This window comes from Scomber japonicus, chromosome 3 (genome assembly GCF_027409825.1).
Source record: "Scomber japonicus isolate fScoJap1 chromosome 3, fScoJap1.pri, whole genome shotgun sequence".
Classification (NCBI taxonomy): Eukaryota; Metazoa; Chordata; class Actinopteri; order Scombriformes; family Scombridae; genus Scomber; species Scomber japonicus.
Window position 1 is genome coordinate 3,911,948 of NC_070580.1, and position 19,962 is coordinate 3,931,909.

The 19,962-nt window shown below is 38.7% G+C and overlaps 1 protein-coding gene across 1 annotated transcript; it reads right to left on the reverse strand.

The window, feature by feature from the left end:
* Positions 1–3,325: 3,325 nt before the first annotated feature.
* Positions 3,326–19,742, reverse strand: sypl2a (synaptophysin-like 2a). Its single transcript, XM_053316733.1, has 6 exons — positions 19,566–19,742; positions 19,261–19,335; positions 10,859–10,974; positions 9,050–9,248; positions 7,114–7,287; positions 3,326–5,720 (listed from the first exon to the last, which is right to left on the reverse strand). Exons 1-6 carry the CDS (start codon positions 19,578–19,580, stop codon positions 5,595–5,597), a joined length of 705 nt encoding a protein of 234 aa, XP_053172708.1. The 5' UTR covers positions 19,581–19,742; the 3' UTR covers positions 3,326–5,594.
* Between the last annotated feature and the right edge of the window lie 220 nt (positions 19,743–19,962).

Genomic DNA, 19,962 nt, shown 5'->3' on the forward strand with positions numbered 1-19,962 from the left:
ACATTAGAACAACACTTCAAAACCCCATGAAATAGGAAAATAAATCAATTGAACCCCAATGTGAACTCCAAAACAATGAGGGCCAATTAACATAGCCTTTCCATCCTTTATAACCAATAAAGTCATCTGCAAAAATATGCAGTTGGGGCCTGAACTGCCTCACTGCGCCAACGGTGTGTGAATGGCTAGTCTCCTCCTGATGAGCAGGTTGGTACCCGGTGTAGTAGCTCCTGTCATCAGTGCATGAATGTGTGTGAATGGGTGAATGTGACATGTAGAGTAAAAGTGCCTTAGGTGGTCAAAAACACTAGAAAAGTGCTTTATAAGTACAGTCTATCTATTTACCATGTATGAACCCAACACACATCTTCCCTCTGTGCATTGTGTATCTACCTGACAGAGACCCATGCAGGAAGCAGCAAGAACTCTTGTTATGAAATTTTATGTGTCAGGTAGTTTTTCGTCATTTGATTCAACACAACTTATTTGGGAGCGCTAACCATATCAGAATAATATAGAATTACATAGTCACGTTCTAAATTTGGACACATTACCCTTCTAAAAGATAGGGCCTCAACAATAGCTAGTCAAATTAAAAAACAGTTGACACATGGTGAAACTTTTGGGGCCTAAGAGTTTTTGGGGCCTCAGAGAAGTTGCCCACTTCCCTCTGTTGAGCCTCCAGAAGACATGAGTCCCTAGATTAGAGCAAATTGAGGGCAGCTGGCTGGCTGTTAGACTGCATTAACACGAGAGATGCATCTAATGTTTTGTACCCTGGTAGTTAAAATGTTTGTATACAGCAATGCAATCAAATGCCATTACCTCAGAAATGACCATAAGATGAAACACAAATAAGCTATTGAATGTGATTACAGTTTTCTTCTAATTATCACTTTAATTTGTCTGAAAAATAAAATAGTGAAGATGAACAATAAACATTTCAAATTTTAGATAAAGTAGTTAATTGGACTATATGGCAAAAGCTGGAATTAAAAACATGTTTTAGATATATTTGATAGATACTTTAAGCAATATTTAAGTTTCAAGCAGAAATGTACATACTGTTAACACATCTACATCCCCCACAGACAATTATTAAGCATCAACAGTGCAAGTAAATGCAAGTAAACCTTTTATGTTCAAATATGCCTCTTTCCTGGTTCTGACAGACAGTCACAGGACTGGTATTTACCTGTGTGTGACTAATATATCATCAGTGGGATGATTGATTGGGCCTATATTTATTCATCTGTGCGTATATTCTCAGCACAGGACAAGCACACTACTGTTCAGAGAGTGTGGGACAGGGAGAACATGTTCTTAAGTGGTGATCAGAAGTCACAGGTCTACACACGTGGACACACCTTACCCCCATTTTCCTAATCCTTATAAGTGTTTAAGCCTCACGCAGCCAGGGCCGTGCCGCAACGCAAACACAATTCACTATAAATGATGTAACTGTTACTTATGTGTGAGCTGTGTGTGTCTGGAGTCTTCTAATGTCATCTCATAAATCATATTTACATCAAACTCAGGAAAAAGCTGGTTTGTGTACATCTGTTAGTGAAACTGAAGTCACTTTAATTTAAAAATAAAAATGAAAATAAGGATCTAGTTCTTAAATATGCAGATAATCAATAATCAATGTAAGTAGTTAACTAAGTTTTCTTCTAATTATCACTTTAATTTGTCTGAAAAATAAAATAGTGAAGATGAACAATAATCATTTCAAATTTTTGATAAAGTAGTTAATTGGACTATATGGCAAACGCTGGAATCAAACACGTTATCGATCTATTTGATAGCTACTCGAAGCGATAGAGTTTAATCTAAATCCTAGATAAATACAACCTAGCATGTCATGAGTATGTACAAATGCAAAGCATCTTAGCTTAAGAAGTGTGAAGCCTGTCTCAAGGTCAGCCCAACTGCATCTGTCAGTTACTGTCACTGATCTGGTGCTTGAGTAACATTAATACAATGTGTACAAGTTATCCAACTGATATGGACACAGGCAGCAAAGGATAGAAAATAGCTACATACTCTAACTGGAAATCAATAGAAGTTGACCCGTTATTGGTGCCTCTATTCAATGCACATCCAGCACTTACAGATGGGTGGTATACAGAAGCATGCATTTCCCAGCTTCTGCAAGATTGTCTATGTTAGGCACAACCACTACATTTCTCATGTGTATCTCAGAATGACACTCACATTGAAAGTTATTGGTTGCTGTATTATTATAAAGAGTTTATACAAAGCTACAGCTGTGAGTTTGACAAATCAAGTGTCTTCCAAAGGCACAAACACTGGTCCCTTACGCACTGGAGAACGTATGAATGATCTCATTATTAACTAGATTTCTTAGTGGCTCATTTTATTTAGATAGAAGTTACTCCTGTGTGGTAGGTCAAGCTTAATCTAACCTGAATCACCCCCGTCCCCACCCCCCCACCGGGTATGTGATCATCTGATTGGCCAAACCCTGTTTTACAGGTTCACCATTGGACTAAGAATGTGAAACAAATACTCTGACCAGCAGTAACCAACAGTATGATGTAGTGAGTTAGATCAACTGGAAGATAAATACCTCTTGCTTTTTGCAGTCACCACATAGAATACTGCTCACATCATTATACACTAAAATAACATGTAATTCAATGGCTCAATGGTTTTGAATGTGAGGATCGGAACACATCCATGGGGCCTTCAAGTGCCTTAAATTCATTTTGGGACTTTAAGATTGTAAGGGCTCTCCAGATGATTGAAGAGATTAAGATAAATATTTAGGTTATGGAAGATTGTTTCTGGTTTCTTTTTCTTGTGAAATACCTTCCCCTCTTCAGCCCTCTTAATTACACAATCTGAGAAGGATGTTTAGATTAACCTCCAAAAAACTATTGTCCATACTGAGATACTGCTTCATTTTTAGGGGTTGTAATGTTGAAGACTACTCTATGGCATATAGTGTATGTTTAATATGGCACTACTTCCATCATCTGCTCCTTGTTTCCCCCTGTAGGAGAGAAGAGTGGTTTTGGGAAGTGTCAAAGCTCTGGGATGAATCTGCCAACATGGAAGAATGACACTTGCTCTCTCTTTAATGATTTCCCACATATCTAGCTGAGTAGTACTGTTCCGTGATTCATAATAAAGTAAGAACATTTGAGTTATGATTTATAGCATTGAAAAATGTCTGAATTTGCTGCCATCTAGTGTTAATATAAAAAAATCCAGTGGCAGACAGTACTGACTGATATTTTGGATTTAACCCAGAGACACTGAATGAATGAGCTGAAAGCAAAACATAATGCAGACTACATCAAGTTTAAGCAAACTGTTTCATTGTTTTAACAAAAAAACAAAACTATTAAATCAAGGTTCTGCACACTTTAAATCATTAAGGTGGTGAACAAGTACAGATGTACTGAACTATTATTAAGTCAGTTTGCAATATAATAAAAAAAGTCAGAATCCAGCAGTTGCAGCTCTCATGTTTTACATGTCAATACAGACAGACCATTGTTTCCTTCTGCACAAAATGGCATAAAATACATAAATGACGAGTCCAATGTCAACATTCTAGTACATGAACATCCCACAAATCACTGTGCTCTAACTAAGATTTCTTGTTTGTTTAAAATTGATAAAGAAATTTTATTATATACGTCTCATTTCAATTAGTGTGGAAAATATATTATTTATAGTGACTCAAACAGCCGCCCTTATATTCCCTAGAGGCTTCAGCTGTTAAATACAAAAACTGCACAGACCGCTCCAATGACTCCAATCCAAAAACAATCTATTCATGCACAGTTACTTCATAGACATTAGATCTGTCTTAGTGCAATGAAAAAGTCAGTGTCTTGACAGTTACCAACAGTGACTCAGAACAACTATACAAGTTCAATAGAAAACCTTCTGATATTCTGTACATGTATGGCAATGGCTGTCAGGTTACATGTACTGTACGATGGAAGTCGTGAAGGAATACAGCAGGATTACTGGCAACCACACTCTGCCACTTCTTTTACTTCAACTATTTATCATCACTAGATTAACCCTAAAGCTATGCAGTGGTACAACCAATTTAATAGCAAATTTGTTACAAAATAAAAATGAAGAAAAAGAAAAAGAGAAGCTGCACATGGACAATTTTTCCATAGGGAAATACAAACAGAAACCCAACAGTGGCTTTAAAATATGCAATGGACCAATTAATGCAGATAAAAAAACAAACATATGAATTGTATATAAATAGTGTCACTGCAAGTGACCTTTTGCAAGACAGTTCAAAAAATGTATGAATCTTAGTGTTAGTGCGTAATGTAAATGATAATGACAATGAAACATGGTTTGGCCTCATCAGTCATTTAAGACTGTGAGGTCATGTACAACAGGTACTGAAGTAAACACGTAGAAAGCCTGAAAATAAACGTGTGAGGCACATGCTGTCTCAACCTGAAATATCAGTCAAAAATGAAACTTTCAAAATAAAAAGGTGTGTGCTTCCCCACTTTAAAATACACAGCGGTGCAGTAGATTGTAGTGTGGCTTTGTCTTTTTACGTACAGTGTGTATTCTTTTTGTAGTGAACAGTGAAGTGCAAGAAAATCAAAGTGTGAACTGTAACATTCATGTGGTTATTGAGGGTGTATCATAAGATTAGAACATCAGTGTGGGGGTAAGGGTGACATGGATGTTGGGGGATGATTAATTGTTACATGGTCTGATGTCTTGGAGGCAAAGTTCAAAGAAGAACAGAATATTTTTTCAGTAGTCTAGTGATACAATAAGGTCCTGCTATCAGCTTTTCTTCTTTAAATGAAAGAAAAAGCATTCATCATATAACAGTAACCTTTAGGATATGGCTTATTTATATTGACATTGAGTAAATGACATCTTTAGCATGACAGTATTTGGAATCTGAACTGCAGCACTTCCACATACAAATTACACCATGGAAGAAGAACAGGTCCTGAGCCGAGTGCATTGGCTTCCACCTAAAATGTGTTCTTCTAGATGTTGGTTCTCATGACAACGCTTCTCAGTTGTGAGAGGACGTTAGATTTCAACTTGCCTTTTTTCCTCCCGTCGCTGAAGGCCACAGGGGATTCTGGTGTCTTACATTACAATTTCATCACTAGGTGTTCCCCTGAAGGGCAAACATCAAGGGAGGATATTGTGCTGAGGTGGAAGCAAATGCATATCAGGCCTACTGTTTTTAACACCAAACAGGTTTAAACTCTACATTCACAGCAACTCTTGTTGTACGTAGTGTGTACGCATTTTAGTGTGTATTTGCACTTATTGTTTCCAAGGCACATAGGAATTGGGAATTGGGAGTTGGGAGTTGATGATAGATTATTAAAAAAGAAGAAGTAGAAGAAAAGGTTTTTTCAGTTGTTAGGGACTAGATTAAATTGAGCTGAAGACCCGTGAAAATAGCTGAGGATAAGGGTCGGGGGGGTTTTGGGACAATTGTTTTCCTTTTGTTTCCGTTTCTGCAGGTTAACATTGGAACCAGTGTTGGGCACAAAGCATCTCTGCTGTGGGTACAGGGCTATGCTTGAGGAGCCTCAGTGAACTGGTTAGGGCCCAGGGACCCCTCCTTCCTCCATGGTGGCCGGTGGGTTGGGATCTTTGTGGAAGGGAGTCTCCTTGTAAATGAACCAGCAGTTACCTGCCCACAGGATCAAGTTCAAAAAGCCAAAAGTCTGTAGAAAGACAGAACAACACATGAGGAAATAAATGAGGACCAACAAAGCACTGTGTACTTTAACTCCTCAGTGTTTAGCTTTTCTTGACACAGCATTCAGGGATTATTTATCTGACTGTATCTGAATGATCTCACTTATGAGGTTACACTTTGTACACTGTGCGTTCCAGTCCAGTTGTACAATACGCTTTAAAGGTTTCACCTGCCTGCATTATGTGTGTTTATCTGTCTGCGCAACACTACCACCTCTAGTACAAGTGCAACACACACCACACTGTTTTGTAGCAAACACAAAGATAGATATTCACAGGTGAAAATTCACAACTACTGCATTTTTGTAATTATTTTCACTCAAATAATAAATCCAAAAATGGAAATTAAAAATGCTCGTCAAACAGAATTTTCATTTCAAGCAATAGAAGGTAATGTGGCTTTTTAGTTTGAACACTAGATGGCACTGCACATACTCTACTACCAGGGGCATTCATAGCCAACATAACCCAGGATCAGCTGACCTGTGCTGTATTACAATGTATACTCTCTTGGTTCTGTTAGAAACAATGAACACTGTGCTTTTAGGACGACATCATCATCATCATCATCATCATCCCCTGATCTTCATATTTCAAGATAAGAAAAATAAAGCTCAGTCTAGCAGAAGTAGCATCACTTCTAGGTGTATGACAAGCTCCTTATGCTGTGGTAAAGGCTTAAAAACAACCCAAAAAAGTGGTATAGTTAAGCCAATATGCCTATTTTTGTATATAGAAGAAGTCTATAGGCCGAAAAATGTTTTTTTAATGTTACTTCTTGTCTGGATGTTTCTATGCATCTAAACTATTTATCCAAAACACCAAAAAACATTTATCCATATTAATATCCACATGTAAAACCTGTTCACCAGTTCTTGCAGGACTGATATGTGTGCTATAACAACATTATGAAATGTAGGGAAGGGAATTATAGGGGAGGGGATAATATTTTTTTATTGACATGGAAGTTATTTAAAATTTTGTTTTATAGCCACAGTTGTACAAAATTAAAATCAGATCCATGTTGTAGCCAAATTTGATCATTATGTTCAAATGACAAGAACATATTTTATGTTCATACTGGTAACATTCCCAACAAAATTACCTGAGACAATATCTAACACTCATTATCTGAAAATGAGCATATATGTATTATTATCCACCTGCTGCAAACGCTTTACAGTTTGTCAGTCAACATCTTGTTAATGCTGGAGGATATAGGAAGAGTTTCCTATGGTTGGTCATTTGGTAAAACACTTTTCACAAAGGTCATATATGTGCTGAGACACAATTTTCAGGAGCTTGAGAATAACATTATAATATCTGCAACAACTGCGACACTGCTTTAATGTGTCTTACCACAGAAGCGTTGAGGCGGCCCATGGATGGATACTCTCCTGGTGTACAGGTGGCAGGGCAGACGTCCACTATGTGTTCGGGGTTAGTGGCCCATTTGACATCAGTCAGGCCTTTGCCCCACGCTGAGGAGGACACAAGCCACAGGAAGGCGAAGGCAGCAGTCACCACCAGGTCCTGTCAGAGAGTGCACACACAACACTGAGCATGATGACATCACAAGATACTTCTTACTGCATGCTCCTCCAGCTGCTTTGATTTGAATGAAATGTGGTTCAGTCAGTATTCACACTTAGGTTTAATAGTTCCACAATCAAATATCAAATGGACAATTTCTATATAATGTACAATTAGTTAGTTTGCAGCTACTCTACAGCAACTCTGTTCTGCTGATCTTTCAAATCTATGAACGCCAGTTTCTTTGTGTTCATGTTCTCATGAAAAACATTTTTGTGATTAACATTAACTCCTTCATCAAGATTACTGCTCTTGTAAAAAAAAAAAAAAAAAAAAAACACTTAACACTTAATAAGTATGACTGACTGATTGGAATCCTGCAGCAGACTGGAGCACTGAGTCATAAATGTCAAGTATGATTAATAGAGAAGGTGGAGCGAGAGGTGAAGGCTGCTCCCAAATGAAATGTCTGCACGTGGAGTCTGATTAGGCAATTTAATACAAGATTAGACTGCCAGTAATAAATATGGAATGGCTGGGTGGGTGCTGGTGGATATTTTCCATAGCATAGCGTAGGTTTTAAATTACCACAATTTTCCCAAGCACCTTCCAAACCAACACACTACTAAACACAGTCCCTGCTTCACTCTGGATTTTATTTTGTATGTGCTAAGTCCTATAGTGTGCTTCACTGTTGGCTAACCCTTTGAGGATTACAGTGACACCTCTTAGAGGGCAACAGATGTAACCATAGAACTGGACTTACAACTTACCATATAGACAAAGTTTAAAGACTCTTGTGTTCTTAAGCAGCTTCTTATTGTGAGTGATGATAAGAAGCTGATTGGATGATTGCATGAGTTTCTGATATCATTTCTATCATTTGTTATTTGAATCAAAACCTGAAGAGAGTTTTCTTGTTTTGCCACTTTCAATTAAATCTCATCTCGATAAAGCAGATCTACTTGGTTTAAAATAATGTTTTTCCGGCTTTAAAAATCTCCTGGCTTCTGAAAAGAATACAAATATAGAACTCAATGACTGTCAGGAAGATAGGAAACATGTATTAAAGTTACTCATATGGTTTGCTCTGGAAGGAATTTGCCACAAGTCATGTTTGACATCCTCAAGGCCAATCTGCACCCGGGGTCTCACTGCTAATCATGTGTTTCTGACTTACTCTATGGATCCTATTCATTGTAATGAGAGTAAAAAAAATGTCTATGTAACAGATTATTGTAATATATATTAATAGACCAAAGCGTATTGGCTTGAGGCCTTTATCAGGGTGAATGTGTTTTATGATGACCCATTCATCAGGTTCATCATAAAACACATTCAGTCTGATGAAGGCCGCAAGCCAAAACGTGTTGGTCTATTAATAAAGTTGTTCTATACTAGTGTTGCTGGAGTTTTGACTTTTTTTCCTTCTCCCTGTTCTTTGGAAGTAGGCAAAGTTGTGCCAGACACCTCCACTCTGCTTCTATGTAACAGATTATTGACAGGGGCTCTGTCACAGATAATGTTCAAGGAAGCCTTGCAGAAATATGTAAATGCTTGCATCAAACATTTACTCCTGATGTATTTTAGAGTGATTAAGGAAGTGGTTCCATATAGTGCTACTGTGATGCTTAATGATGCAAGGCTCAGTTCTTCTTCTATAGATATGTTCTGCAGTTCTGAAATAAATAAAACAAGGCCTCATATGCAGGATCAGTGGATATGAGGAAGGCTTCTTGCTGACGTGGGGTCATGTACTCACTATGATTGGACCACGGCTGGTCTGGCGGTAGATGTTCTGGTAGCCCAAGTAGAGGATGAGTGTGGCAGTGCAGTAGAGGAACCCAAACACACCCACACATACATAGAACTGTGCTGAGGAGGAGAAGTCTCCCTGCAGGAAGGCCTCAGTGACTTTACTGTCGTTACATGATGGTATCTTGTAGGAGTTAGCTGACAACCTGAAGAGAGGCACAGAGGAAAACTGTCAGCGGTCGCTCTGGTGACACTTGTCTTTTATAGTCTGTGTGATTTCAGAGAAAACAAGTCCTCACCTGTGTTACTCCTCTCTCCACGGACGCAAGAAGAGAGAATATACAAAGATTAAACGAGACTTGTAAGAGTTTAGATTGTTGGCATAAACTGAACCGAATCTTTCCCTGGTCTGCGCATATATATATATATATATATATATATACACACACATATATATATATATACACAGAGTCTGTGCTATAGAGGGGCCTGACGGAGGTTTGAGAGCGGCTGTCACAGCTGTCAATCATGATATCATACCACCTTTTTATAATGTCAAATAACTAACTAAAAGTGTATCAGAAAAATGAGCACTTGGACAAATATTAGCATGAAAAGAACTACCAAAAAACATTTTTGGGAAAAATGTATTTGTTCATGTCCCATCTGCTGCCATGTAGGCATAGGTATAGGTAACCTATACTGACTGCAGCCAGCCACCAGATATTTTGGCTTCACTTATGGCAAGCTCTATACAATCTGTGGTTTAGAGGAGCAAAATGGAGGGTTGACAATGAACAGGAAATGTTTGGACTTTGGACTCTAAGGATGTTTGCTTTATTCCAAATCAGTGGATGAGCTGTTATTTTGTAGCATATCACCATTGGTTCTGTTTGGTTTCATGTGGCAAAATGTATCAATAAAAGCCATGTGGGAGCTGTCACTGTGTTCATCGGTCAGAACACTCTTACTCTTACTCTTACCTGGACAGTTGACAACTGCACTTTTTAATGTACGCTACTGTGGAATATCAGTATTTCAGGTATACTATTACTTTAAGTTCAACTGTGCAATATATTTTTTCACCTTTAAATCTGTGCTATATCAATATCAAACTCAGGTATATTATCATTTGACACCAATATTACTCTTGCACATAATGTTACTATTTGTTACTATATTTGATTACTACTTTTGTTTTTATTGCTTTTGTACTTACTTACTGTTACTTTATTGTTCTTAGTTCTTATTGTTCGTTTCTTTCTATTTTTCCTATCCATTTGCTGCTGTAATACTGTAAATTTCCCCACCATGGGACTAATAAAGGATGATCTTATCTTACCTACCCTGTGTTTCATTCTCATTACTGTTGCTGCTATGACACCTGAACCTCCCTTCAGGGACTAATATTATCATGTCATCATTTTGCAAAAATGTGTTATCAAAACGCTTCATTGTGAGCAAAAGCTATCACAAGAAGCGTTTGAGCACAGTGATGTTTGTTATACATGCTATATCATTAGGTGTGTCTGATGCAATTAATAAAACAGAACACTGTTGTGTGTTGTGTATTCACAGCACATTTATGATCTTGTGCAAACTTTCCCATAAAAAGATAGATGGTGACATTTGAAAGATATTCTCATTGAGACAACATGATTGAATGCATCAAGATGTATCAGTGACAGCACTTGTATTGTGTGTTCTTATGTATTGATACTTTTGTACTTTGTATTGATAAGTAAGCAATGAAAAAAAGCAATGCAGGGAAGACTATTGAGAAGCTTTTGTGACTGAGAGCACTTCAGTGTTCTACCTGAACGGATATCCAAATGTAGGGTTTACGTCAAGCTCCTTGTCAGTACATTTCACTGAGAAATGGGTCAACCCGCTGTAACCTCCAGTGGTGGCGAAGGCAAAGATGGTGAAGACCTTTAGAGAAGGAGGAAAACAGGGATGAGAGGTTTTGAAAGACAGGCATGCTCCGTTGACTGACACACTTGCTTATGAAACCGTTTTGACTTTCCATATGAATCAGATGTGATTTTGTTTTCCCCTTTTCGACTAACTTCCCCCACTCTATCACTCTCACTCTCCCCTGCAGTTGTCACATCCTTTTTCCACACAGGAAGCTCCCTCCCACCCTCTCACAGAGTGGAAAACAAACATGGTAACCCTTCAACATGCAGCTGATAAACCAAATGTTCAGCTCCTGCAAACAGCCTTCTCATCACAATTTACATGAAGTTTAAAGTCATACAGCAACAACACTATGTCCTCCTGTTTGAGTCATGTTACCTACAAATAAGTGTCCAGCTTATTAGTCCCCCTTTTATAAAAATTTGATATTTGTGAATCTTGAGTATGAAAAGTATGAAATATTTGATTTTCGTCATCATGTTTAAATGCATTTATTCATGTTTATGCACTGTTATGATCATTTCTGACATTTTCTGGCACTCCGTTGCACTCGTGAGGGTCAGGTGACAAATATTTAACTGCTGGCGTAACACATAATACTTATGCTTAAACACACTGATAAAAAAAAGTGCCAAAACAGAGTACAGAAAAGGCTTTTAATGAACTGAGTGATTATTTTACTCTATAGATGCAGGGTTTTTTTTTTTTTTAGGTTTTTTTTAAATTGCATAAGAATTAATGTCAGCAAATAGTTTCTTCTCAGGGGAGAAAAACAAGCTGATATGGTGAGCTGTGCTGACAGAGAGCAGACAGCAGCAGGAAGAATGGAAAGCAGAGAGGAACCCAGACCATTTCCTCTCGCTTTAACATCAACTGACTCTGCAGAAAAACTTGGATCAGTACTCCCAGGGTTGCTGAGGAGTCTACGCTGCATGGCAAGAGCTGCACTCATTTATTACATTCACCTTTAAAGTAAACATAGCTGCTTTGGGTTCAAATGTGGTCAGCATGTGTCTAAATCTCTCAGGCAGGTCATACATTTAAAGCAGAGGCTGCAAGTTTTGGAGAGGATTTGGATAGTCTTTTTTTTTAGATCCGTGCTGACACGTACTTGTTAGGACCTGGACTGGGCTGAGACCAGAATGGCAAGTCTAAGCAGGGCAGGGTTGGGACCAGGCCAAAAATGTCAAGCCTGTGCATTACTGGGCAATCCACATAAGTATAATAAGATTTATAATAACCAAAAAACACAACCCTCCCAAAAAATGTTGTTATGGTGCTACATGGGTTTAAAAGAGCACATCTGTCTAACTGCACCACAATGTTGTTGAGATCATGGCTGCTGCAGCTTAATCCTATTTTTAAAAAGGCAAGACAATGAAGTGTTAAAATAGTGCCATAACCTAGGAGCAGAGCAGCTTGTGATTTCATACAGCTAACATTATACACATGCCACCACTGTAACTCATATGTGGAGAGTAGGAAGAAAATAAGTGAAATCTTTCATTAAGTCTCATGAGTACTTACTTACTGAGGAAACGTGTCTTATAAAACTAAAGTGTACAACAACAGTGGCTTACATAAAATAGTATAAAAACATACTACAATCAGGCAGTCTAATAAGATCTTGGCTGAAGTCTCTGTCACAGTTCTATTTTTATCTTAATTGTTTTGATGTTTTTATAATGTTGTTCTACGTTATTTTACGTTATTATCATAATTCTAGAAGTTTTATCTTCTTATTCAATTTTATATTGTCTGTTTCTCTTTGTCTTTTTTTCATCTCTTTCATTACTTTTGTCTTTTTAATCAATTTTAACCTAGTTTGTTACTTCAACTTTTAATAAACGTTTAATTATTTTATTTTATCTTTTTTTTCTTTGACATTTTTATCATTCTTAATTTCTCTTGTGTGCATTGGTCTCATTTTTTTGTTGTTCTTTTTTTTTTTTTTAATAATTTGTTCCTTTTCTTTATGTTGTTTTTGGTCTACACTTGTTCTGTTTTATTAACAGCAATCAACTGTGAAGCACTTTGAACTACATTGAGACCTGTATGAAAGGTGCTGTATAAATGATTGAGAGTGTACAATATCAGTTCAGAGGCGTGTTAGACTGTGTAATTAAAGCCTGTTGACTCATCATGTGATGTTACATATATGGGCTGGATTTTTTTTTCCTTTTTGAACTTTATTAACTACAGGTATCACATTACTATACATACTAATATGATGTGGTATCTACATACAGTATATGTAGAAATGCATTTACAGTGTGGCTGGCCACTGCATTCTGTTTCTTCTCATGCTTTTATTTTGATAGGGTTGGTTTTAGTGCTGCATCGATTAGATGATTGATCCATTAGTTGACCAACAGAAAATCAATCTGCAACCATTCTGATAATGGAGTAAAGCAAATATGCCAAATGTTTCATACAGAACAGTAAATTGTAGACTGTTCAGACAAAACAAGGTTATTTAAGTCATTACTGCTGTCTGTAAGCAGGGATAAGATAATGATTGGTAGTTGCAGTCGTAGTTGGTTTGTAGATGAGTCGTAGCAACAGCCTCATTGTGTTTCCTGAGACCCGGGTCCTACATTTCTGACACAGCCTGTCATTGGTTAGTATACAATACAATACAAACTATTATTTTCACATGTTTAAGACTTTGTCTCATTTTATCATTTGATGAAGCTGATGAAACACTTTTGTCTCCCCCTTCTTGCATTGAGAGTAAAGGCTGTGCTCTCATGTGAACCCTGAATGATGGATAGGTTTTAACGGCACAAAAGCATGATTTTTTGATGGTCCAAAAAAGCCAGTACACCACTCTACAGGCTGTAACCTACTGTTGTGGCTGTAAAATGGTGGATACATTGTTTGGAGCGTCACATCACTCAACACCTGTGAAATGACTCATTTCACTATCAGGATTTGGTCCATTCAGTCTGATAACATTAGAAAAGTCTAGAAGAACAACACAATTCATTATTAATTATAATAGACCAGTGTGAGAGTGTCGCGCTCAACATGAGAAGATCTGGTGCTCATACACTTAATCAGCATTGTGTGAACTCATATAGCAAGGGCTTGAATGTAACAGATGTTCATTTATATGTAAAAGTTGTACACTGCAGGTTTAGAAGTTAAAAAAAAAAAGTTTGGTAAAAAAACAAAACACAAATAATAAACCAGCATTTTTGACAAGGATCCACTGAATTTATTTCTTTAAGCATTGTAACCAAAATATACTCAGCTGGACCTTTATTTCTAAATGACTTAAACATATCTTGTACTACAATGCCCTGTTACTTCCTGTCTGATATTATGCTGATACATCATATATGTGATACGCTTAAGTTATTCAATAATATCCACATGCCTGATGTATTGGTGTCTATTTGATATTTTGATCAACCAGATAAGAAAGAAAATATTATGAATCCATGGAGAGAATCGAATACTTGAACTGAATTATGATATAACAATCATTTTTCTCATAATAACATGTAGGTGTTGCAGTAACTGTCTTGAAAACTATTTATGAGTGTAGACTATATAGAAACATTGTGGGACAAAGGGCGCACACACACACACACACACACACACACACACACACACACACACACACACACACACACACACACACACACACACACACACACACACACACACACACACACACCTCTCCCCCCTCTCAGAACATCCTTCCTCCAATGAAAAGCTTCTGATGAAGGCATGTGATTCTTGCTTCCGTACTTTCTCTCAAGAATAATGTCCTTTGTTCACATACACCCACATCTACCAAAGCACATTCCCAAATCATCAGCATCCTTTTCAGTTACTAACAGCTGTACAGAAGGGGCTGAGACACAGGGGAGCAGACACCACAGGCAGCAGCAGTGCAGTAAAGACAGCAGGATAAACAACAGAAACACAGTGCAATATTTAGCCAGCTTCCATCCCTCTGAGGATTTTCAGGAATGGGTATCATCTTTCAGGTGTCTCTGGAGCTCCACAACATTTCTCAGCTTTCATCTCAGCCTTGTTTGACCCACCCAGGCCGATCTGACAGCAACCCCCAAATAAACCCTGCAGCCAGGGCAGGGTGCTGGCTGCTCCAGAGTCCAGCGTCCCACCCAGCCTCCCATAGACTGAGTCAAAACATTCCTCGCTACCTCTCATGGTCAGATAAGAGTCAGCAGCCAAATACAGTCACAAGCTTCTGACACTCAGGTTAGCCTGTTCTCTCCCCCCCCCCCCCCCCCCTTTTTTCTTTTACAACCACTGTTATTTGTTTACAGCACATCAGGTGAACATATGACAACACTGAACCAAAACAGAGTGTCATGATAGCAAAAATAGCCAGACCACCACTGCCTCCCTCAGACCACCCCTCCACCTGACACTGAGAAACTGCTCTTTACTGGGTCATGTCCATATTTACAGGCTGTGGCATACACTCCAGTTTGACATTCACTAATATAAATTATAAACATCTTCCAAGAGGGAGTAGAGGAGGGAGACAAACAGCTTTTTCCCAGTGCTGGAGTACTAAGAAGCCCTGGAATAACTCAGCCAATTTCACCCTGGAGTGTGGACCAACAACCAACTGGAGATGGTTAGAAAATGCAATAGTGGCAGCTGGGAAAAATCTGAAGCTATGGGACCATTATCAAGGAGCAAAGATCTTTAAACTGGAAAAGCAGAGCCATGTAAGCAGTGAGACAGTAGCAGCCCTGTTCCATCACAAGGTTTACACAACAATAGTTAACACATACAGGGAACAATGAGGCAGACAAGGACCAGATAAGATGATGTACTGGTAATACAGCTGATTGAGATGTTTCTGATAAATCATATATGGTAGATGCGGATATTTGTGCACACAGTGTAGAAAAAAACCGGATGTAGCCTCTGTGACCTGTGAAGGCTGTGAAGGAGCCTGCAGTTTGGTTTTACTCTGAACTTCAATATTACTTTGATTCCAACTGAAATGTATCAGTCTCAAACACTGAAACTACTGGCATGGCAATACTGAATGCTGGCATGGAAGGGTCTGTTTAACACTTTATATAGAACACTCATTGAAAATTTTATGTTGCAAATCAAAGTCAGTGAAGTAACCATACATGGCTCTTCGATGGTCTAGGGTAAAACATTTTCCAAAAAGTCTCTATATAAAAAATCCACATGGTTCTACAACCTCACAGAGAGGCATGGGGAGGCTATTTTGGATGTTTCACGGAAGTTACCAAATACAGTTATTCTCACAATAAAGGGTTAAAGCAGTTTTTTTTCTTCCAGTTTTTGACTTCATCTTAGTTCTCATATGGCTGCTTGTGATAAGACAGGATTTGGCTTTTGTACAGTAACTGTTCATGTTCTTCAAAAACATCAGGCATCTTTGTCTGAGTACCAGTACTCAATTCCTTTATGGTATCGACTGAAATAAATGGATACCAAGTAGTATGGAAATGTCTCACGTCAAACGATACCTGCAATCGATCCTTTTTACACCCAGCACTAGAAAATATGACTGTTTGTATGGACTTGCTCACAGCCAATAAATGCAAGTGTTGTTCAATTTAATGCGACGTGATTGGCTCAGTGCCACAGCAGCTACGATCTGTCTGTGGAGGTGAAGTTGTGGTGAATTTGAGTTAGCATGCTTAGCAGTTTAGCAGCCAAGATGCCTCCTAAACGCTCTAATGTGTGTCTACACTACACGCCTGTTACACACAATAAAAGAAGTGCACTAAATGTGTAATGAAGTACTCAGTTGGTATTGGTATCAATTTAAGGGTACTTGGATTGTTACTGGTAGCCTGAATCATTACTACTATGAAGAAATGAAAACCCACTGCTACATTTTACCAGTCAGTGCAGTGGTGCACGTTTGTTGGGAAGAGGTGGGACACACAAGAAGCAACCACTCCAGTAAAATGTCCCTGTCAGTCAAATTAACATGCCTGTCGTAAAACCTTGATATTATGTAAATTCAACAGGTGTTATCAATGTGCACTGACACACACATTAGAAGGCGACTATAGAGATCATTACAGCTTGTATTAAGAAATATCAGCTGCAGGTTTCTTGGCACCGTTAAGCAAACTCGACCTTTCAACTGTGGTTATTGGTTTTCCAAGAGTTCAACTAGTTTAACCAGCTCTTCACCTGCATGATGCTTCTGACATCTACTGCCAAGAGATGGTGGTAAATGGTAGGATCATGCCCTCTGCATGTACAAACTTGCTTAAGCCAGTTTCTGCATTAAGTGTACCATGGCCTTTGCACAATCTAGTGAGTGCATGCTGCTTTACCCCAGTGGTATGTGTGTGGTATACTTACACCAGTGCACCCCCATTCCCTGGGGAGATGCTCAGAGAATGCTGTACAGTGGCAGCAGCCAGCAGAATTTACAGTACGTTTCCAAAGAAGTGACCCTGTCTGACCCAGACTCTTACTCAGCTCCTCACAGCTGGGAAACTCAATCAATACACTTTAAACTGCCTTTGTTGCTGCATTCTTTGTCCTGTTTATAATTCAAGACACTCATTTCCATTTAGACAATAAATACACATACAAGCAAATGAAGCAAGTGGAAAGTAGCTTCACTTAAGGATAAATCCTATTTATTGCAACTTGGATCTGTATTGATTAGTTCGGGCCATCTTCCAAGTCTGTAATAATAACACAGTACTCACAAAATTCATTTCTCAGATCTGGGAACACAGTGGAATAACTAAGAAGTCGTCTAGCAGGTAGAAAAACACGAGTAGACAAACACTGGCACAGATTGTTAGTCAGGAAAAATCTTCACTACCTTCATCTAGTGAGTTAGAATACTAATATAAGTTAATTGGCAATAAATGGACTCATTTATTGCCAATTAACTTATATTAGTATTCTAACTGCCAAATGAGGTTGATGGGCACAGTGACATATTTGGTTACACCAGTGCACCCCCATTCCCCGGGGAGATGCTCAGAGAATGCTGTGCAGAAGCAGCAGTCAGCAGAATTTACAGTACATTTCCAAAGAAGTGACCCTGTCTGACCCAGACTCTTACTCAGCTCCACATCAGTGTAAAGTTTGACCTGAACGTTAGGAGATCACCAAAAGTTATTATTATGATTCATCGTGATGAACTGGTGAAACAAAAAGCCACATAAGTAATAAGGTTTGGCCCCCACCCCTGCTGACACCGTGTAGTAAACTATATATGGCAATGCTAAGCATGTTTAAACCTAATGGGGGGGAAACTCCACAGCAGCAGAAAAGACTTGCTGAATATGTTAATTACCAACAGGACGTGGCTGCTCCTGCTCCACCAGGACACGCCTTAAAAACACACAGCACTGCCGGCTGTAACGAAGCAGATAGCACAGCAGTCTGCATCACCAGCAAATACAGAGCACGACCACTATTAGTGTTCTCATAAGGAGGCGGGGGGCATTCCTCAACTGTGTCCTTTTTTTAGTATATGGTTCATCCATTCAGATTACTCATTACAAACCCCATCACACAGACTCACACAGCAGGGATATTTATAGTATGTTCTACTGAGCAGCAGCTATTTGATTCTCAACAGCAACCACATAAAAATGCTTCTGGTGAGCTGCTGCACTGTTCACTGTTGTAACACTTCACTTAGTACACAAGCCTACTTTACTGTGAATGGATTTTTCTGTAACAGTATATGGCATCAACAATACTCTCTGACACTCTGGGTGCCTAAAAATTATGCAACAACTATTATCTTCAATACTAAAGTACCGAGATCTGTTAAATGTCTGTGTAATAGTTTCGGCTTACAGTCCACTGCAGCACATAATCAAGTTCTAATATGAAAAGATTGGGAGGGTTTAAAGCAAACGGCTGACACCTTCATTTGGGTTAACATTTCACTAGGGAAATCAGTTGCTACATGCATTGCAAATCCATGACTGTGGCACAGTTTAACGCAGTGAACCAGGGCAAAAGCCATTACTCTGAACAGAGCATAGTCTGTAATACTTCATGAGTGTTTTCTTCTGTATTTACCCTGTAGTATATGTAGTAGAATTGCTGGCTAACAACACTACACACACGCATAGAGTGTGGGATACGCAGCTGGTGGAAGGGACTACTAGAGAAGGAAATGTCAACATCACGAGGATCAAATGAGAGGAATGCTGAATAGATGTCGAGTCTGAGCAAAGATATATATCTTGAACCACACACTAATACAAAAACTGCTGAATCAGATGCATTATGTACTTTACATACACTTACTTCTATGCTTTAAAAACTTACCCATTCTAGGACACGGATAAATCCAAGAGGCTCTTTCAGTGGTCCCAGGTCCAGAGCAAATCCGGACACTAGTTTCTGAGGACAACAAACAAGGTGTGGAAAAAGACGAACAGACGCACACAAACATAACGTTAGCCAGGTGTACACGAACCGGCGCTCCTATAAGCACCCAAGCAGTTACCTTTACCTGTTTGTCACCTTGCGGCTAACTGGCCCTGCCCTTGTTAGCAAATCCCTGCTAGCGATATGCTAACGCTAACTCCTGTCAACCGACCAGGTTACGGCTTCTCTGCTAACTTACCTACCTGAACAATGTCCATTGAGACGTGCAGCTAGTGAAGTTTGTATTTCACTTCTAAACTTGTCCGTTTGGTTGTAGGGCTAATTTAAAGTTACTCCGTTTGCAGTCAAACAGTGGTATGCGATTCCACGACTACTACTGACTGTCAGCAGGCGGCAGAAAAACAGCCACACAAGCGGCTGACAAGACTACAGACTACAGTCTAACTGTTGAACTGAACTGCAGCGCAGCAACCGTCCAACTGTACTAAATCACTTCCGGCTATCACTTCAAAATAAGAGACATCCAGCGGTTATCAGAATTCCCTTTTGATTTTTTCCAAACCCAGAGAGAGAATGAATAACACCAGCAACTTAGCTCCAGAATATAACAATACGCCTATTATAATGTTGAAAAATAAG

Coding starts and splice junctions, on each gene's coding strand:
- sypl2a (XM_053316733.1), bottom strand. Junction 10,975..19,260: donor TTATCCGTGTCCTAGAATGG/GTAAGTTTTTAA, acceptor CCTTCTCTAAAG/GTCTTCACCATCTTTGCCTT. Junction 9,249..10,858: donor ACATTTGGATATCCGTTCAG/GTAGAACACTGA, acceptor GCCTCTCTTCAG/GTTGTCAGCTAACTCCTACA.